This window comes from Trichoplusia ni, chromosome 8, assembly GCF_003590095.1.
Source record: "Trichoplusia ni isolate ovarian cell line Hi5 chromosome 8, tn1, whole genome shotgun sequence".
NCBI classification, from domain to species: Eukaryota; Metazoa; Arthropoda; class Insecta; order Lepidoptera; family Noctuidae; genus Trichoplusia; species Trichoplusia ni.
Window position 1 is genome coordinate 7,779,021 of NC_039485.1, and position 22,744 is coordinate 7,801,764.

The 22,744-nt window shown below is 35.3% G+C and overlaps 1 protein-coding gene across 1 annotated transcript; it reads left to right on the forward strand.

The window, feature by feature from the left end:
• The first annotated feature begins 3,783 nt into the window (after nucleotides 1-3,783).
• On the forward strand, nucleotides 3,784-13,730 carry LOC113496649 (homeobox protein Hox-B4). Its single transcript, XM_026875927.1, has 2 exons — nucleotides 3,784-6,236; nucleotides 12,804-13,730. Exons 1-2 carry the CDS (start codon nucleotides 5,705-5,707, stop codon nucleotides 13,457-13,459), a joined length of 1,188 nt encoding a protein of 395 aa, XP_026731728.1. The 5' UTR covers nucleotides 3,784-5,704; the 3' UTR covers nucleotides 13,460-13,730.
• The last annotated feature ends 9,014 nt before the right edge of the window (nucleotides 13,731-22,744 follow it).

Sequence of the window (22,744 nt, forward strand, 5' to 3'; positions counted from 1 at the left end):
CTTTGAAATGTAACACACGAAGTTTATTGCTAAATGATTATTTCGTCGACCTTAGTATATGCTTGCTTACTTCTACATAACACCCATAAACAATATGAAAATGCAGTAACAAAAGCAACCCCTATTCGCGGAGGGATAATTCTCAGAGTGCACGGAGGGGTGGAGATAGCAACACTTACAGAGAGAGCGTGTGTCGGATAAATTTATGCATTGAAATGCAAATTGCTTTTGCTTTTAGATAAAGTTGAAGAGGGTTAAAAGATTTGGGTTCAAGAGTTTATATGAAATGTTTAATTCGAGACGATGTGTGAAGCCGAGCGATTGTATTGTTTGAGTGGAACATTGATTGATACGAGTAACATTCTTCATGCAGTACTGAGTTGCTGTGGAATGGAAGGTACAGAAAATTATTGGTATGATCAGAACAGATCAATTTTACTGACATGTGTTAGGTAATATCTACCTAGTTGTAAATGGATTTAATGCAAAGAAGGTTTCATTTCGTAAAAATGCAACTACTTACGACATTGCAATGGAAAACACGGGTAATAATTACACTACATGTATCGACTGTGTATCTAATCATAATGTGTTCGATCAAAGTCTAACGGCTTAAGGAGATACAAAGTAAGGAAAAGGAAACAATGAGTTATTATCTGTGTCGGTACACACCGATATAATAGATATGTATACTATTGATTAGCGACCACCCAGCCTCCGCCAAGTTTCCCAGGAAATCGTGTCCAATATCCAATCTAAGGGCGCAAGAGGAAAAAAATTGAACCACGACGCCAGCTCTGCTGCACTGTCGCGACTGTTCGCTGATTAATGAAACATCTGCCAACTCATCTGGAAACAAACCTAAGAACAATCAATCCAAAAAATGAAAATACACCTTAACTTGTCAATGATAAAGTTAATAATGCCTTGAACGAAGTCGGTTCATAGGATGTTGCAAACGGTCTTGTCAGGAATACCAAACGTTCCCCCTCGACGCTGTAACATTTGACGTTTTTGTGAGGCATACATACACATAAAATGGCAAAATATGAACTTTGGCTGGAGCAGAAAAAATACGTGATTCAATGTGAGCAATGACATGTTCATGTTTGAAATCCGTACACACGTACGTGATATAAAAAGAGCTTTCAACACACGTGCGCTATTTTTCCAAAATCTGTTAAAAGCATTCGTAACAAAAAAAATATGAATCTAGATAGATAGGTACATTGTTTTGTAGGTGTCTAGCTTTTATCACAATTCTTTTAAACATGGTTAATGCAGATCACACTTGAAAAAAAATACAACATGGCTTTTTCTTAAATCCCAAATAATTTTATACGTCGAAATTCTATCCAGAATTATTCCTTTTGATGGGTGACGTCACCAAGGAGGAGTGTGGGAGGCAGTGGTGAGGCAAAAGTGGTGTCGGCTGTCAAACGTCTGACATACGATGACGTACCCGCGTCAGAAACTTGTGCGTGGCTTTGAGAAGCTTGCCTCGAAGTAGACGCGTATACAATGTTGATATGTGGGTGTGTATTGACATTATTAATACCAGCTATACAGAGAAATGACTAAGGTAATGGAATTACCAATGTACCTTAACCATTCATCAGTCCTCTTGAACTCTAGGTACTTGTACCTGTTACAAAAGCAATCGTACCGCGCATGTAAGAAGTAGAAACGACAACAAAAAATAACTAGTATGTTTGCAGATACATATATGTACCCCATAAATTTCATCGAAGCCAGCCCTCGGCATGGGAGGGGCGAGACATTGCAAAAAAGGTCGGCACTCAGCCCAACAAAGATAGGAAACGCAACCCGCCATTACAGAAAATTGGCTATACGATCCCCTTCACAACATGTGATTGGGAACAGGACTGCGAAATTTTAAATTGTGTTTTTTGCTCTCAACTTTAATGATACAGTTCCACTTATATCATTCCAAAATGAAAATAAGTTGTTCACGAAATACCGTAAAAATAAAAATGTATTAGTTTCGGATTTGAATTTAACAAATGATCTAGTTGAAATCTTAATATAATCCTAGTTTGAATAAACTCCCTTCATTCTGACACTGTATTTAAAAGGCAAAACAAGAAACAAATAATACGATCAAAGTCAGCTAAATAGGTTTTTCTTCAGCTGAGCTGTGATTTGCAGAAGAACTTATCTCCATTTACAGGAACAATGGAATTTCGTCGTGGTGCAGTTCTTTGTAAAGTTCAAAATCACGTGTAAGCAAAGTTAGGAAGTCCAAAGTTTGATTAAGGGTCTGTCGTATTGTTCATTAAACTTGGATTAAGTTTGCGCTGGATAGAACGAGCTGGCAGGCAGTTAGCGTCAGGAGAAAAAACACGACGGGAGCGAACAAGTTCGCCGAAGAAAGTTTGTGCCGATAAGGATGCCTTCAACGGAGACATTTATTTATCATAAGCAAATAATTTTAATTTAAAACTTTTGGACTCGATTAATTTTCTATTGGACAATGATAATCTTGTTTTTATTTGGGCCAGTTAACTATCTTTACTTATAATGTTATGTAATATATTATTTTTTGATCCATTTGCTTAATTTTTAGCGTTCTGAAATTGTTCATCTACAATTCAAATAGTCTCTTACTCATTCGAATATTTCCTCAACAATTATACCTCTAGTAGGTACACACTTATAAAATGAATTCGCAGTAACTGTTACGACGTAAAACAAATCCTACTAACATGCAATCAATTCAGATGACAACAATGTAAGTAGTAGGTACCAATTGCTTGTCAAACGAACTGATTGCTTATAACCTGGCATGTCGATTCGACGTATTAGCTATGATTAGACACGATCTAGTAATTATAATAACAAGCTTGACGTTTCCTGGTATTAAATAGTACCTATATACGGGTTCTGGTTAGCAACTTATAGCTATGTAATTAGTAATTATCATTGTCATCGGTGAGAGGTTTTTTTGTGCAGATCATCGGGTAATCCCTGTTCAGCGAAACTGTTTTGTACTTCGTTACAAGAAAGGCATACATAATTTGTTTTAAAATTGAAAATGATTAAAAGTTACCTAGATTGAAGTGTTCATAACAAATGAAGGAAAGTACAACCTTGATCCGGGGGAGATGAAAAATTGATTTAACTCCCAGCATTTAAATTCGATCGATCGATCCTGTCAATTTAAAATGTTTAACAGTACGTATTGTGAGGAAGTTAAGGACAGTGACTTAGTCTGGCGAAAAAAACAATGTGTTTAATATTTCATGAAATGCAATTTAACAGGCACCATATAAAAAAAAACTTGTTTATTGAATTTTCGTCTTTATAAAACGGTGATATCAAAAGTTGGTGATACAACGTCACTGGTGGTCCTGATAATCGACTAAAAAAAACAGATTCCGTGTTTTATTCTTTTCGGTTTTAAGATATTTTATTTCTCATAAGAACTTACAACTTTTAATCGCATTTTGTACGTATGTTCCTCATGATTTCATCATTATTAATGTGGGTGCCCAGAACTCTTAATCTCTATTCTGGCCTTCTTTTCGGCAAGTTACCTTGAATTATTAGAAATGAGACTTCAAAAATCTGATGTTCCTAATTTAGTCTAAAGCAGTCGCGACGTTCCATTCCCAAACCTTGCAACAAGCAGCTGAACCCTTACCGAGACAACACAAAACAGAATCAGTATCAAAAAAGGTCTCGAACCGAACCAGATACACGTCTATTTATTGATCAAACATCCATTGATCGGGTGTTACCACCTTTTGTGGTCGGGCCGGGAGCTAGCGTGATTCAGCAAAACTCTTCCGTAGACCATTGTGATCATCTAATTCAATAAAATCACCATTTTTGTTTATTTGGTGTCCAAGTCGGCTCCCTTGTCGGATCTTAGTGTAGTATTAGCGGCTTAGACGGTATCATAGTACCGTGACTAGTGATTGCTTTGTTTTTTTGTTTTCATGTCCAAAGGACTGATCGGATTTGTCGTGTGGTTTATCTGATGTGAGTAGGATGCTTTTGTTTTTGGATAGTGTGTTAGTGTTCTAAAACTGTGTGTTGGTTTTTGCCTTTCGCTATTTTGGTCCTAGGGTCCGATGGCAAAATACATTCTTAATATTTTTGAACGATTCATAAAACAGCTATTGCATGTATAGAATAAAAATTCAAACTATGTATGCATTTTCTGCTCTGAGTAGGTACTAAGTTTTAAATTAAGCACAAAAAATATCTTATTCATTGAAATGGTAAGTTAATAAGGTAGGTTTTCTCACGTAACCCGTTATCCAAATTAAACAGTAATTACCATAAAAGCTAAATAATAAACTACTAAATACTTGAAATCATTAATATTGCGTTGACCATGAGTGACGGATACTAAAATGCAAATAAGCGTATGATGGCCTTACACGGTTTGTATCAAAACTATTAATTTCTACCTAATTATATCTCACTTGTCGCCCATTATAATAATAAACAGCGTAATAAAGAAAAATAAAGGAAATTGCATATTAAATATTTAAAACTTTGCCCTGTGTCGCTACGAACAGAGACCATGTTCGTTCTGTATTATTATTAAACAGCTTCTTAATCTCTTCTATACTAAAGCAAGCATTAATCTTTGTGCTCCTTTTCTCTAATCCAAATCTTCCTTTGGTAGAACGAGACGACAATATGAGAGTGGTTTCTATGTCAGCGAATGATTTATACTTCTATTTCATTCGCACGCATTCGTTTGTTTACAAGCGGGAGGGGGAACATCGTGGTTGCAGGTTATTGCTTTTGAGACCCGTTGCGGGCGAAATTGTGCAGTTTACAATGGAGTTAAGGTTTAAAATACTTTGTGTGGACTTAAGTAAGTAACAAGAAGAACAGCTCCGCCTTAAAAATGGAAGGTGGTATGTAAAAATTGATGAACATGTATAGGAGTCCTTAAAGTGACAGAGTGTGCTGGCGTGTTGGGCAGTGTATATTGTCTCAAAATGTTGCAGGACTGCGCGCCTCCAGCTCCATTGTTTATTATCAAAAAGTGATAAATCAAATGACTTTGCAATAATGCTGTTTTAAAACTTCGGCGTTTGCAAGCCTGTGTAACTAACTGACTAGTTTGTGATAGTGTTTTGTGGACGGACGCTGTAGATAGTGAAGACAACAGTGTTAATAACTGTGATAATCACAACAAATCAAGATAAGCAAAACTGAACGTTGCGTGCAAGGTTTGTGGACATTCATAAACCGTTGGAAATATATTGGACAGTTTATTTTGTATACTGGAACTTTACAATTACGTCGTTAGAGACGTTTCCATTTTGTGGCTCTCTTTGCAAGCTTTAAGTTTAAGTTTTATCCATGCAATATATTGGTGTGCGAAGACTAACTTTTCATATTAATTGTGATGAAAGAACCCAGTTGTGAGTGAAATCTTTACTTGGTGGCAGATGAATCCTTTTATATTGTACCTATAATATTCATCACCTTTAAAAGGGATACTGAAACTACAAACAAATTGATAATACAATCACAGTATTCTTGATATACAAAGATTGTTTTACTTTTCCAATATATTCTGTATGTTATGATTTTAACTATATAAAACAAGGTGACATAAGAAGCTGAAACATTAATAATGTCGTTAAATTGAATGGCGGCCATATTAGCGAGCGTGTTGTGTGCGAGGTGATGCGCGGAGAGGACCACGCCCACCATGAGCTCATTCCTCACCAACGGTGGGTACCAACCGCAGCCGGACCCCAAGTTCCCGCCCTCCGAGGAATACAGCCAAGCAGACTACATACCACCAGGGGAGTACTACCAACACCAGCACTTGCAGTACGGGTACCAGCATCAGTATGCTCCCGTTCAAATTGGGACAGGGTATGGTTACGGAGGGTACTACCACCCTCTGCCGCAGCACCCACCTGTCGCTCCTCCACCAAGACCTCCAGAGCCGTCGCATCCATCCGACGCGGACCATGGCTATCCTCCCCACAATCCTGAAACAGCTCCGGGGCTGGCAGAGCTCGGGCTACGGCTAGAGAGACACATTGAAGAAGCTGCTCCGGCAGGGAGGAAGCTTCACGCATTGGGCCGAGAGGGCTCCCCTGGATCAGAACTGGATGACGAGAGACTTCTCCTCGACTCGCCGCCAGTAGAAGATGATGATTCTTCCATATGTTCTGACAATACAGACAGGGTTATATATCCATGGATGAAAAAGATACATGTTGCTGGTGCTTGTAAGTATAACAAGTTTTTGTTTAGTATTTCTTAGGTTGATACCCGTTGGACGCAAACATTTATAAAAAAATAACGTTGATTTAGAGAAGAAGCCAAGAATCACAATAATAGGTAAAGTTGACACTAAATCATCTTTTAAATACTACGTCGAGTCTATTTAGTTTTGTAAGCATCGAAGATCTACCTACTTGCTAGAAAAATGACTTTAATTAAATGTTTTTAATCCAAATAGTTACATTAGGTTAGCTATACTAGGTTAGGTAATCAGCTATTTTTTTGTTTAAATAATATGTATAATTTGTGACAATCAAAGAATATTTTTGCTTTCCTCCTTCGAAAGTCGTTGTATACTTTGTATAAACACAAGCATACTTATAAACTTATTTTTGGTACACCAAAAAACTCTCAAAACATGCAAATTTAAACACGGCGAAGAATATCTGAAAAAAGCTCTTACGAATAGATTTAAAATCGAATACGGTACAAGAAACAAAAAAAAAAACATCTGAATGCACCCAAATCACCAAATAAACCGCATAATGACGTACAAATGAGTATAACATATTCCTTCCTCCAAGATTAATATCCGAACATTAATTCTGCCATTGTGTACAATCAATGCGAAAACTTTCAAACATGTTAAACGTTCGCGGCGCGGCGCTTTAAATGAAAGAATTAACAAATCACCTCCAATTAATAACTCTTCAAAGTTTACTCCAACTAGTCTTCGAGTGTGTCCTTTCTGTTTTGACATTTTACTAATGTGACGTCGTTAAAGAGGTCCTGTGAGACGCCAGGACCATTGTCGCGCCACAAAGGACCAAACACTTATGTTAATGAGTGTCGTTTATTTTTATAGCTTTTAAATAGCTGTTTGTGGTTGCACATTTGCCGTAGAGATTATTAATATCTAGTTTTATGGGCTCGTGTTGGGATTTTTTTAGGTTTCGTTTCGTCCTGGTGAGTTAAATATTGTCGTATGTCAATATTTAAAAAGAAATGCGTTCTTTGAAACATATTTCTTGTCTTAATAAATGGTTCTTTATTGAAATATGGCAGTGATATCTTCAATTTCTTAATAATAATAAATTACTTGTTTTATCACGGTTGCAATCCACGTCACTTCGTTCGTTTGCTCTGAGTTTGCTCGATTTTGCGAAAGTCCTTTTCAGGGATACGAAACTTATGAGGTGAAAAGCTTGTATAAAATAGCTTTAGTCTTAACGTGTAATATTGGACATAGAAACAGTTAGCAGTACACTATTATCTCTTAATTCTCAAATATCTTCAAATCATTTATGCAGAATTAATCAAGATCAAAAGTTTTTATTTCAAGTAGGCCGTCTTCTAGGCACTATTCAAAACGAAAAATAATCAACAGAATCCAGCATTGCGTGCCTTAGATATACATAATTACAGTCTGACAATTTGGCAGTGCATGATCAAATATATCATTATGATGATATTACGTGTGGTATCATTTTATAAATAATTTGCCATACTAAATGTGGTGATTGATTGTAATTGACAAGATAGTCCCATTAGTAGCTGGAATAATAACACGCTATTTAAAATTAATTATATTTGGTGTCTACATAATATATGAAAGTAACTAACAGGTATTTATTTCAAATGTTTTTTTTGTTTCTGACACTTTGGTATTATATCCAAGTGAATAATTTAATTTGGAATAAGTGTTCGTTTGAAAAGGAAATCAATCTAATTTCAAACAGGATATCCGTTTGTGTGCTAGCTAGAGATTTAATTTGTAACATTTGTTTTAAATTATGCTGTAGGGTTTGGAGTTACTAAGAGAGGTAGTCGCAATGTTGGTTAGTACAGATGGTTACTAGATGACTATTAGGTATGCGATAGGCCATGATACAGGAGAAGTTCGACAAACTATAGGCTGTTTTTTTGTGTTTGATTTTGTTAGCGAATTAGCTTAGTGGTATATCCCAGCATCTCACAAATGTCTTTTCGTATTCATGAGCGTCTAACAAAATAATTTTAACATGCTTAAAACAGAAAGGAAAACAACGAAAGGAAACCAGGACACCTGAGATGTTTTCCATTTGAACGCACGTCAGAGGACTATAGATTTAAAACTGACACCAAGTTATGTATCAACCACATAAAAACAAGAAGCAGTTTCTGTTACAATATTATTTGCGTTGACTTATAAAATATGTAGTCTAGGAAAATATTATTGGAAGAAACATAGGAAAGTTTTTACATTTACTAGTTCATCCAGATTCATCAATTTTTGTATTTGCTTACTCTTCAAGTAGATGAATAGTCTGATGATCTCGGTTACTAGAATCTTCTAGAATAATTGAAATCTGAATACTACTTTCCGGTGAAAAAATAACAATTTTGCATAATTTTTTTATTATTTTATTTCTCAAAAAGTAAAAAGGGTTAACATTAACAAGTACCGAGATAATAATATTTTTTTTTTCGTTAATTTCTACGCGTTGATACTTAAGTTCGTAATTCCTACTAATGATATAAACGAAAATTTGGTATGTATCAGCGTGGATGTTTCTTGTCATTTGCTACAAAATCTTTAACCAGTCTCCGATAAAGTTGAAGAAACATATACTATGTAGATAGCCTATGACTAGAATTAAGTCTTAAGAAACTTCTTATCCATATAAAATTATGAATACGCAATCTCACAGGGTTTTCTGAAGCTGTCCAAATATCTTTCTTGCAACAAATTCACTTTTCCTACTTTTCCTCTTACAATAATTATTAATTAAGTTCAATGTCTACAATCAAACATAAATGATGTTTTTGTTCGTTTGTAAGGAATAGTACCGGTCTGTAACGATTGTCTCAAAAACCTGCCTTCAACACGTTCTTCATGCGTCTAAATTATGTACATTGTATTCACTTTGAGGCAAAAAGTTTGGTATGTTTATTTTGATTAGTTTGATTGGGTTCTGTAGAGATAAATACAGTCAGATGAACTCTGAAGAATTTTTGCTTTGATTAATATTCTGGAGCCTCAGCCTAAGGTTCCGTGACTTTTGATACTTAAACAGTATAAATAAATAAATAAATAATAATCTTTATTATTACAAAAGGATCACAAATTTTTACATTTTAGGATCATGGCAATGTGGGCCAGAGCATAAGGACCCTGACTTCTAAAGTAGGAAAAAACCTGTATCATAGAAGTCAGAAGCATAGAAGTATAAACTTGATTCTTCTTAAAAGTATAATTGTGATAAAGTTTAGCCTGTCTCATAGAGCACCATAAAGTTGAATTTCTGAAATGACGGCAGTACCCGAATTAATATACTATTACATCAAACCTAGTTTGCCCGCTGTTGACACTGCCGTTGAAAATACGCTGGTTCCCTGAGAAAAAAATATTTTTGACTTGGCATAACTACGCGCCACTTGGAAAAGTATTTGTTGATTATTTATAGAATAAACCTTACAACTCTTGGTTAGTTGTCAAACAACACATATGTACAAAAAGTGAAATACAGCAAGATTAAAATGACAAACATCAAAGGAATCCTCATCCATTGTAGCATCATTAATGAACCGGTCGAATTGATTGATCGCCAAAGAAATTGCTAGTATCACATTCGCGCCGTTTTATTCCGAATTTAAAAGAGAGACTGGCTTATCGACACCTGTCATTGGGCTAACATTTTTCATGGTACACAATAGTGGGACAAAGAGGCTTTAGATCCATCGTAAGTTGGACGTAATGAGGCGGGACCACCTCGAGAGGCCGATAGCGCATGCGCCGTAAGATCGACTCGAGATTAACAGATGGACCACACATTGGTCGCAGGTAGCTCGTAATTCAATTGAGATTGTCATCGTCTTGATGACGTGATAGTGGCTAACGAAGCGAAGATCGAGCACCGGTAGCGACTAGCGGTTCTGATGACTGCTCAAATAATGAGTTGTTGCTTTCGTATCTTGTTGATGATACAAGCTTTTAAAAGAATATTAATTTATTATCTCACGTTTTGTTACCGCTATAAAAATCTTACTATGATCATATGTGGAATAATGTTTAGTACAGTTTGTTTTTGGATCTCCAACTTCTGTAAGATGTACAGTCGTATTTCATATAACTACCTAACCGTATCTGTTATGTATAGTTCATGTTTCAAATTGTAGAACTTTCATTTTATTTAGAACATAAAACCGATTTTACGAAAACTTTACCAAAACGATTTTATGTAACTGTGTTTACTATACCTATTTACTTCATTAATCTTAATCAAGTCATAAGGAACAAAAAAGCAATCACTTTTTCGGGTAATCAGTCAACAAACGCAAAATTTGTCACCAACATTTAAAATTTGTGCGTAATTGATCACTTCCTGGGAACGGATGACCACGAACATGTCATTGTTGCTTCTGGTCTTTATTTATAAACTTGGACATGTTTAAAACAAAAATAAAAAAGGTATAAAAAGTAACATGAGAAACAACTCCCAATCTATTATTTCAAAAACAGAACTTAAATTAGGTGCCTATTATCACTCTCGCTGATACCGAAAGGCGTCGTACTGGGTTTCTGATTTATTTTTGAAACCGGTTCTTGGTCGATGGTTTAAAACGTTCTTATTATAGTAATCATTGGAGATGAAGAAAAATATTTATTTTTCAACCGTCAGCTTTATTTCCGAACGTATCTCGGTCGATGTAGTTGATAAGCTTAAAAAGGGTTTATTTCTATTAAGATTGAGCAGTATCTTATCTCAAAAACTAAAATATGGAAAGCATGAGACACAACCAGCAGTGATAAATGATGAGCTTCATACCAAGTATTTCCTTACATTTTCCTCGTATCAGAATATGCTACAGAAAAACCATATGTAATTAATTGATGACCCATATAGCAGGGGCACGCCTACAGTTTTCCTCTTTCCTGTATCGGGAAGCCAACATGTACCTACAACTAGTTGGGTATATCTCCATATTTATTTGGTCCGATCCCTAGACCCGTCTCAACGTGGACTTGTCAGTGGTCAGCGGGAATCTCGGCTCAACCCGGCGACCGCACATACCGCACCGCGGAGATTCAAACAAATACCACTACGTAACTCACAGAAATGTTTCTATCCCTTTCCGGCTAGTGTTCTTTGATATATTAGTGATTTTTGATCTCGTTTTATAATATTTTTTGTTTTAACTATTTTTAAAAATTGGGCTCGGTTGTTGGTGTTTTACTTGATTTTTGTTGGTAGCATATACGGAGTTATAAATATTTATATCTTGGTGTACAATTAATGACATGAAAAAGAAAATTAATCAAGCGAAAAGCAAGCGAAGTACATGTTTAGGATAGGTACTTAACAAGAAAACGATTAAAAATCATAATAAAATATTTCCCGCAGCGGCTTTTGCAGCATAAAAGAACTAGAAGCTCTCTCTAAAATTAAACCGTAAATTACTTTAGCATAAAAGTAGCTGAAATTAGGTTAAAATAAAAAAAAGATGTTACATTGACACCCAAAATTCCTTTGACATGAAGTATAAAGGCAATTTCCTCGAAAGGAAATTACAAAATTACTAGAACTCAGGCGACAATGGAACTATTCTGTAAAGACGATTAGCTCTTTTGAACATTCAAATTAGGTTTGATATTGGGCTTTTGAAAATGTATCAAGATTTCGTCAACGAAATACTAATAGTTTTCTAGACTTAAGGAACTGGTACGGAGAACCTAATTGAAATGGTGATTCTATAGAATAAGTTGATTGTGCCAGAGTTATTTGAGACTTGATTTACAAAGTTGTGGACCTCGCATTCGCTTTCAGCTTTTGTACTCAAACAACCTAGAACTTCAATAAATATATGTTATACATAACATAAATCTGTTTAATTAAAAGAGCTACAGAAAACAAACTGGTACCTACATAAGAATGCAACGTAAGGGATAAAATAAATAATTGAAACATTTAAAGCAGATTTATTTAATTACGTTCTACATTATGACAAGACTCGACTTCGTAAAAAGTGTACCAACAAACTTGATCTTTCTCAATCACTCAAAATAGTTTAGATAGACTTCCTTATACAAAACATAATATGCAAAATACTGACACCATACAAGGTGTACGAAATAGTAGCAATGTCTACGGTGTCTGTACAACTAATTTACTAGGCGCAATTAATCAAAACAAAAAAGGAAGCTCAGGCGCATGCATGTGTAATTATTATGCACATTAATTAACACAACGGCTCGGTACATAAATTATTGTACGTCGAGCACGCAACGTTACTGATGTAGATAGGTAGCTAGGTACGGCCTTATTTATACATTGTTAGGTACAGTTTCATTAGATCGAGGTTTTAGCTGTGTATCAAGCATACATTCCTAGATGAGTGTATTTGGTTTAATTCGGTGTCGTTTAAAAAAGTTTCTGCCCATTTCTATTTTCGATAATTTGTTCCATTATTTCAATACCCTCATACCCTTTGTACTTTAAATTTGATAAATGAGATACTTTAAATTACTTTCTAGCTAAACTTTTTTATTATAACATATGAATAGAATTCAAAAAGTCTCTTTTGTTTCACAGCAAATGGCACATTTCAACCTGGAATGGAACCGAAGCGTCAACGCACAGCATACACGAGACACCAAATACTAGAACTGGAGAAAGAATTCCACTATAACAGGTATTTAACGAGAAGAAGACGAATAGAGATAGCGCACACTCTAGTCTTATCCGAGAGGCAGATCAAAATCTGGTTCCAGAACCGGCGGATGAAGTGGAAGAAGGACAATAAATTACCTAACACCAAAAATGTTAGAAGAAAAACTAATCCGGCTGGCGTCACCACTACCACGGCTAAGGGAAGCACACCAAAGAGTAGATCGAATAAGAATACAAATAACAATGATAAGAAGAAATCGAACAACAACGGCCGACCAGACAGCATAGAGAATGTTACTGATAACATCATGAATGATTTGCATTGTGTAGGAGCGCAACAGAATTTGTCGCATGATCCGGCAATTAGCCCCATGTCTCATCCAGGGAGTCAAATGAACCAAGGACATCCCATGACGCCACATCATCTTCACATGATGAGCATGCATGGAGGCATGGACCCCGCTATGCTGGCTAATCTTGCAGCTCACGGCTCTCCCGTTGGTACGGCGGGCTGCGGCAGTGGCATCCCGTCTAACCAACCAGTCATCAAATCAGACTACGGTCTAACCGCCTTATAATCTTTAGATGTGTAAAGAATAAAAATCTATTTTTCATTATTGAACTGTAATTCTTACCATTCCTTTGTGTCTAAGGTGTAATAAAGTGATTAAATTAATTTAAGATTCATTTTAAGTTGTGTAAGTATTCTAGAGTAACCAGTCATAATCGGATGTTTGGATAGTTAGGTGAAAAACTTTACAATGTCAAAAGTGTGATTATTATTATCTTAGGTAGGTAAGCATCTTCTGAGTGTTGGACTTGTACATTTTATTTTAGGTCATTGTCAGTAGTAACGATTGTATTTATTTAATATTAACTGTTTTCTAATACTTTGCAAACAAATTAATATTATCCTTCAATGTTTGTTCGCTAAAACTTATTTTTAGTTACCATGTTATTAACGTTGTATTGTATAACTTGTGCGTGGGTCATCTACCAATCTGTTCCGAAGCAAATTTTTGGTTTTTGGTTCTATGTAGCTTTTGTACCAAGTTTTGTTTTATCAATATTATCATTTCTTAATGCTGGTTTTTACGAACTGTTTTAGTAGTGAAAGCATCAAGGGATATCAAATACATTGTTCCTAAAAACGTTTAAATTACTATACAGATGGGTAGATGTACAGTGTATGTATGACAACAATAATCATATATGCAATTAAGATGTCTTTCATAAGCAAGACTTATGTGATGTAGACAATGACTTAGGTTTAGGTACAAAATGTGTTAATTTTAAATGAGAAGATTGTTTTGTAACTGAAATAGGAGAAATGTGAATACAAACCAATAAATATAGTAATGATATGAAAAATATGTGTCATGTTTTTATTTATTGCCATGATAAATTTAGCTATTAACTCTAGGTACTTTTGAATGACAAAGATCTACATAATATACTCCTACACAAACACTTAATTCAGCTTTAAAAGCAGAAACTACGAACAGATAAATAAAGCAAGTAAGCTATATTGGAATCAATTGAATTTAATATTCGAATATTGACACCGAAATCAATTTGAAATTCTCTCATAGGTACAATTAATTTCGATCCATGGCATCTCGTTAAGCAGCCACCCAATTTACATTCACAAAAATTGCATCGAAGCATATCGGCACGCATCACAAGACTTACTCCTACGCACCGATCGTTCGTCTGGCATCGATATCATAACCTTGTGACATTCGTATCGAACGAAATGAAAGCAAAAATCGTAATGTATTCGTTGAATGTAGCGTCATTAATCAACGTCGCCGGCTCATTGTGTGGCCAGCACGCAACATCTCCGACGCGGCTGACGACTACAGTTTTATCAACACTGATATTACGTGGAGCTGTGTTCACAGTTTTAACATTGCTTGTAGGGTGTATTAACACTTCGGTGTTTTATATCACTTCAGGCGAAATTGTTTGAATGTACTTATTGTATTTAGGCAGGATCACTTAAGCTTACACTTACTGGACAAGTTGAATTCTAGTGCACTATTACAGAAAAAAAAAGAGTAAATCGATCTAATTATTGTTTTTTTAATGTATGTACGAGTAGGTATGTCTACTTAGGAAATTTGACGCTTAAAATAAAGAACTGAATGTGTCAGATAGTTATTTATTCATTTACGGGTAGTATAAAAGTGGGAACAGAAACTAAAGCTTTTGGCATAAAGCCAGCCAAAATGAAACAGTATATTATGAAAAGATTTCCATATTTTGTCCGAGACGTAGATGATATGCAAAAAATGTGGCAAAAACTCACAAATTAGCCGAAACATTTTCTTATTATTCGCAAAAGACTGACAAGAATCCTTCACAATAACCCTTTTTTGCACGGCGCGTTAAAGAGTTATAATTTTTGCAGATATTCGTATTCTAGACAAAGGATGTTATTGTTGTTAAGATTTGTATGCAAATAACAAGATTATGCTACCGTCTCCGTTTGAAGGATTTATTGTACTTTGCCGCTTGTAAAATGTTTAGTGACTTACGTGTCCCTTGAGGCTCTTTTGTCAAATCAGACGGTAGCTCTTTAACAGTTAGTTTTTCTACCAAACTCAGATTGGTTTAGTGCTCGTAAGTCTATAGATGTACGGTACCGTTGTTTTATTTTAAAATATGGGCAGATATTCATTTAATTGATGAGTATTCATGAAATATTTTTGTAACTTTGTGTTGGTTGGTTTTGCTGAAGTTGCCATTCTGTTCATGGGGTTACTCGCATTCCCGAATTTGGCCTACTCAGATTTCGGTGACTAGCCAAATTCTTTGAGATGCTGACTTGCTATAAAGTAAGTCTATTGAATTCTTGATGTCGAGCAACTATGACACGAAAATTAAAATTACCTTTTACCAATGCTGATCACCATTGAAATATCTTCCATTTTGACCTGCAACAGTAGCAGTGGAGTAAAGTAAATGGACAATACCAGAGAATTCTTGTTCCTAAATCGTAGACTCGTACCGCAGGGACATGGGGATTACGCTATTATTTTGTAACCTACTAACATTTGGAAAACAAAAGGCGCTAAAGTAAAAGGTCTTTTAGTGCGGAGGCTTCGGCAGGTGAGTCCCGGGGGACTGGTTGAGGGAAGTAGAGTAAACGCCGACGAGACAGTGACTTGCTTAAATGGGAAGATACAAAGTGTGGTGTGCAGTAAAACAGTAAAACACCGTTTTTAGTCAGCAAGTCGTTGAAACTGTTTCATTAGAAGGTTGCATATTCGTGGTGTTAGAATACAACCAGATAATTTAATGAGGTAAACAAAATTAAATTGATGGAATGAGCATCACAAGCACAAGCTCTGTTTCGCACGTCGTCAATGTACCTAATAAGTACATGTTAAAAGATTTGCATGCGCCAAAGCACTTGTCTCATGTTCTCCAGAAAATTACCAAATTACTCATTTATCTATTTAATTGGTTGAATTATTTGATTTATCAAAAATTAATAAAAAGTAAGATAATCCAAAAAGAAAGACAACTCCGCAGGTGAAACCATGACTCCCGTGGGACTGTTTACTTGAAGTGCGGTTGCCTTTCTCGATGCCTCCAACCTTGCTCCGCCGAATGACTTGCCAAACTGTTACGTTATTCAGGTAAGGCTGTAAGTATTATTCTATTTCTTAGATAAAGTAGTGACGATTTTGCACATGTTTTAAAGATTTGGTATAGGGCTGAGAAGATCATAGTTTGTAACTCACAAATATTTAAGAAATTCCTGGCTAATACCTACATACTTCTAGCAAGATGTCACTCGAGGTTTCTAAGCATCTTCGATTCGTAGAGAATTATATCACCCATCGTCGGTAGCGTATCTGTTTTTGAATTAAGATTTGAATGACATTTGTGGTAAATCTTAAAATTAATAATATATTATTGTTCGTGTTTGACGCTACAACTAAGTACAAACATCAGTGTCTATAAGTATCCTATCATTCGGTCTTTCCTAAGATGATGCTGAAAATTGTCAACGCAGCACAAGCAAGCAACAAACTTAAATAATTAGCAATACCCGTCATACCGAACAATAGGTGTCTTAAATTTGAGCCAAATTTGCTAGACGTACACGTCGGGGCTCAGTCAGCAACTTTGCGAAGAGAACTCAAAGGGCTGTGCGACGCGACAAATTTCAATACATCGTTTCGTTGCGTAGACTCCCCTTGACTGAATATGGCGGATGGATTGGGATTGGTACAAGATTTTAAGAAAGAAGCTTTTAAAAACAACATTTTACTTTCTGCCGTTGAGAAAAATACAATACATTATCCAATCGGTTATCCATTATATCTACTGAACTATTAAAAAGATTTGACAATGGACAATGTCCGTTCGATCTTAAGTTCCTTTTTTTATTTTTGAAGTTGTTTTAGAAATGTTCATTGCTTTTAATCTGTCCATTATTCTTTGTATATAAAGTGACGATCTTTTAAGACTTTCTTTAAGTCATTAAATAATAAAAAAAGTGTGGAAAAGACTCAGTTACTCTCCAATATTAATATTACTCTCCTACTCCGATATTTCTATCCTCGCTTACTCTCATTACTTGTAAGTTGTATATCATGGTATAGGGTGGCTCAAGTCGTCGGCTGTATGTAATCCATACTCGAGTCGATCTGAGAGCTGCAGAAATGTACGTGAGAAGCCGACATATGGAGGGCACGCTTCAAATATTGGATTACTGAGTTCATGGAAAATTTAAGCAAGAACTTCAATTTCAGAAGGTTTGTATAGTTATTGTGAGAATGGTGGTAATATACGGGTGTTTTAATACATCCGAAAATTCGAGAAACGTGCCGTAACATTCATTTTATATTCGTAACCCATCAAAAAAATATATATATTAAGTGGGTAGTAACTAATTTGGAAATCTTGAAGTTCAATCTTGTAATTTGCTTTACTGCAGTAGTGTTAAAAATTGTTTTAAACTGCACGTGACTTTCGAACTAACTTAAGTGCATGAATGTTCCTTGATTGTGAACGACTGTGTTGCAAACAATACATGTGATTAATACAAACCTAAGCATGAAGCAAGCAAGCGAAACTTTGTTTTGCTTTTAATCTCGGGCGGTTCGCAGTCAATTCATATAGTACATAGACTACTTATAAAGACATACAATATATCACAGCTGTATACATACTTCGGTAGTCAGTCGGCCAAGCTTTTGTGCCCTTCTGTGGGGCGACGTACGATATGCGTGTGTGTGTGTGTGTGTGAGTGCGTGTAACTGTGAATGTGTGCGTTGATTTCCCGACACGACGCCGCGCCCGCCGCCTGCACGGTTTCAAGGTACGGGCTCAAGTAAGTTCTGTTTTATTGAATTTTATTGTTAGATAGGTATTTATTGTTTAAACTGTATGTATATTATATTTAGGTTTTTGTTCCCACTCGTTTAAATGTAGATTTATTTTATCCGCTCGCATAAGTAAATCTATGCATGAAATCTATTTTTGCTAGATTTCTTCCTGCATAGAAACTATAATTTCTATTTATTATTTAAACTTTTGCACAATTCAGATAGTATAGGCTATTATATCGTAACTGCACTATTTCATGAAGAAAGTTTTGGTGTACATATGCCAAGATACGTACACGCACACGTACGTCACAAAATACGTACCAAAATATTTATCGCAGGGATTTTAAATATTGCTTTAATGCCTCTTTAGTATTACGCTCAAATAACATTTCTTTAATTACTCAAACCAAAAAAGTACGATACATCAAGATATTTTATAAAAATCAAAAATTATATTCGGTACTTTCCTACACCCATACCAAGCTGTCAGCCGTTCGTTCCGAGGGCACCAACACACATACAACCTAATACAGTAGGTACGTACACACACACACGTACAGGTTAGGGGTGCGCCCGGGCGGCATGGTGGGGACTGTATTAAGTTCCTTTCTTTTCACTAAAATAATTTTAGGGGATGGTTTTAGTTCAATATTTTTTTTTACTGAGGGTCGTTGAATGCGTCCGTACAATTTGAGAAATGGCCGCTCCTGTAGGGTGCATTTACTGGTTGAGATGTTTGAAATATTGAGAAAATATTTTTATTACATTTTCTATTTCAAATTGCTCAGATATTTTTAATATCGTCTTCTAGTATAGCACATGCTGTACTAGAAGACCATTTTTTTCTTGTAGATAAACAAGAAAAAAAAACGCAATATAAATGAAGTGGATTTACTAAATGTGCTCTAAAAAATAACATCTAAGATTCTTTTTCGTGTTAAGTTTTAAACCTATTTATTTTGGACAATTACGCCAGATTGCAAAAGACAAGCCAATCCTAAATTTATTATAGACATCACAAACCAAAGAAATGTTGGCAGCTTTCCAGTTACAGAAAAGTAAAAAAATATTAAAAACAAAATTCGAACAGCTGAACGGAGGTTTGGCGTTAAAAAAAACATATAATATAAAAAGGCAAAGGCCGATAGCATCCAGCCAGCTTTTGCTGAAATATTTTTAATCAAGCTGGTTACCTGCGGCCGCGGGCGGTAACCAACCGACCTGTCAATCTTTCAAACGTTAGATTAAAAACATCATCTTTACTTTTTTTAGCATTAAGAGGATCAAGGAATTATGTTGAAAAAATCTCGGCTGTATGATTATAAGGCGTTAGATAAAATTTTGACGAAGGTCGGTGAGAATCTTTGGTTATGTATGTATATAAGGTTCAGGTACCTACGTGTGTATTTTATTTGCTTCGAAGATTAGGGAATAGGTTGTGAGTTTTGTTAGTAAAAAATAAATCTTGAGAAGGATTTTGATTTGGACGTGACTTTAAAGATATATTTAGTTTAGTAAGACTTTAGTTGACCTACGGATTTTCTAAATATAGTATTTGTAAACTTCGTGTAGCTGTCGCATAGACTGTAAAATAAGAGAGAGCTTTGCTCAAGGAGACACAAAAATAGGTCAAAAATTAGGCGTACTTATTTATTGATATTCTTAAACATTGGCCAGTTGTAAAGCAAAAAGAAACAACTATCATCACTTGGTGCCTAACTCTCAATGTTACTACACAACTTTACAGATTCTATAATTAACAAGCCGTATCTATCGCTAAAATCTCACTCAACTCATTAAAACCAATGAACAACAACCTTTAACACACCGACATAAAAACCAAACTCCTTTGATGACCTATCACCTCTGGGTTACGAAGGCAGGTGTGGTGTTAATGCTGAGTCAGCGCGGTGGCACCGGTAGTCCGTGGTAGCGGGTTCGAATCCCGGTCGATCACGATTTACATGTCAGTCTCGCCGCTTGATATCCGATTGTTGCTATGAAGTATGCCAGTCATGTTCGTCTTAACTTAAATACGATTATGTAGATGTGGATTTTCGTATTAGGTGACGTTTTACTTGATGAAGATAACGAAATATGAGTAAATATTGTGTTTATGGAGGTTTTTTCTGTTTGAGAATCCTCTCATATTCTTCTGTTTTGTTTATTATTAGGAAGTCCCTAAGACTCCTGACGTGTTAGCAAATATATATTCGGAATCTGCTTGTTTTTAAATATAATTTTAATATTTCCAATGTTTAGAATTGAAAACGGTCAACGTGAAAGGTTCAAAATAGTGTAGAAAACATTGTTATATTGTTTGAGAAGGTCGTTACTGCTGCTTTTTTTTAAGCTTTGTAGGTCACAGGGATGGATAGGTTCAGCTCGCTTGTGCATCATGGTTTGGTAAGTGCCACACACACATCACCATTTCTATTTATTTTCCTACTAAAAACAGCGTGGTTAAACAAATGAAAGTGAAATTTCAAAATCCTTGACTTAACGAAAACACTTTTCAACCTTATAAATACATCACTATTTTTCAAATAACTATCTTTATTAAATTCGAGTTTTCGAGCGTTATTCCTAAATTTTCGTATGCCAACAGTAGCGTGAGCAGAACGTACCATTATCAAGTCACAATCGGCACCGACCCGACGGCTTCCGTTACGAAGACGGACATTCCAATTTTAGCCAATCACTGTTACTGTAGTCATTGGTCACCAGTCATACAATACACGAATATTCATACACGGCTTTGATCCGAAACATTTTGATAATATCGGTCTGGTTTATTGGATGCTATTGATACAAATTAACTTTGTGCAGCATGTTTTAAATCCAATATTGTTATTAAAAAGCTTTTTATAATATCTAATTTTATGTGGTTTGCATAGTTTGGCTATAAAATGTATAAGCAATGCAATATACATAAAACACGACTATGAATAAACTATTTGGCATATTAATATCTAGCTTAACCATCTTCATCACATTCCTTGACTAGATAACCAGAGTTTTGGTAATGTGTAGGCACTTCTATTTTAAAATTATGCGACTTGAATATCGAGAATTCCCTAAATAAAGCGAACGTACCTAGTACATATCGCTTTACATAAAGTTTTTATCACACAACATAATCAACTAAAAGGCGCAAAGGATTATTTTCTGCTTGGAAAGTCACGTAGGTACCTACTCCCGAAATAGTCTTTTGTTTTTAAATATACTCTAAGGTAATGACATACAAATATATAAAAAATCTTATACATCAACTCCATTATTATTTCCTGAAAACAATCAACTAATGCACATACCAGCCCACAATGCAGTACAATATTCATAAAAGCCTATTACTGCATTACTCGACAAAATTGCTACCAGCACAATGGCTGAATAAACCATAAACACAAGTAGGACAATACCATTAAAATGGTTACTAACAGAGACGTCGACTATTTGGCCACTATAACTGCACTTTATTCAATTTGTGCAAACACTTTCTTTTTGAAAGTCATGCTAACGTATTTGTCTTCATTCGAATGACGGCTCAATGCTGGACGCCATGACCAGAAATCTGACGGAATTGACACGCAGATAGTGAGACAATAGTGTGAATTAAAAATGATAAAAACTGTGGCGCGTCAGTTTTATGGAGACAAATTGTTTGATGGACGTTGCGTATTTTTTTAATCTGGCATGTTTGCAGGATTAAAAGAAAATATTTTTTTTGAACCAAAATGTCTTTCTAGCTAAAATGTATCGTCTGTTGAACTATATTGAATTTTGTAACGTAATTCATGTGGATTATGATATAGTATCTTTTAACAGAAATTGTGAGTGTACTTTAACAAATTTCTTCGTCTTTACTATTCTGTCCATTGAACAATTGGCTGAAACGATTAGTGGTTACTTATTACTTATGAGAACTCACATATACATATTTAATTTCACGTGATATGTGAAAGTAACTGAATCTGTAAGTCTGGTAACTCCGACCGAAAATACAAACAACACAAAAAAGTAATTGAACTTATTTGTAAATACAGTACAATTTAATTCAATACCGCAAAAATAAACAATTAATCAAGAGCATATACAGCAAATAAACAAAAACCGATCAATAACCCCAATCAAAATGACCATAAAAAGCTCGCATCTGTCTCATTTCCCATTGTAAGCACGTGCTCGGTACATGCAACGTCATCGGGCAGTCATTATTGGGGTCAACGGCCCGCTGATTACCTCGCCCTGTCGTTCATCATTAGCCTAGGTTAGGATGTTTGTAAACATAGCCTCCATTCACTGGTCATATCCCGTGTAATTGGGTCACTTGGAAAACCGTAAATGATGCGAAATTATTTTGAGGCCGGCATTTTTTTTAATAATTTAAATAAGTCAGTGATATGCACACATTTATCATTAGGATTTTCCTTGTAATTGTTGATAGGATGCGAAGTGGTTCGAGCGCTTCGATTGAGTATAAAAAGTAAAACAAGTAAGTCCAAAAAGGCGTGA

Excerpts from the sequence above, each read along its gene's own strand:
- LOC113496649 (XM_026875927.1), top strand. The coding sequence starts at position 5,705 with ATGAGCTCATTCCTCACCAACGGTGGGTACCAACCGCAGCCGGACCCC. Across the intron at positions 6,237-12,803 it reads GATACATGTTGCTGGTGCTT|CAAATGGCACATTTCAACCT; the intron begins GTAAGTATAACA and ends TTTGTTTCACAG.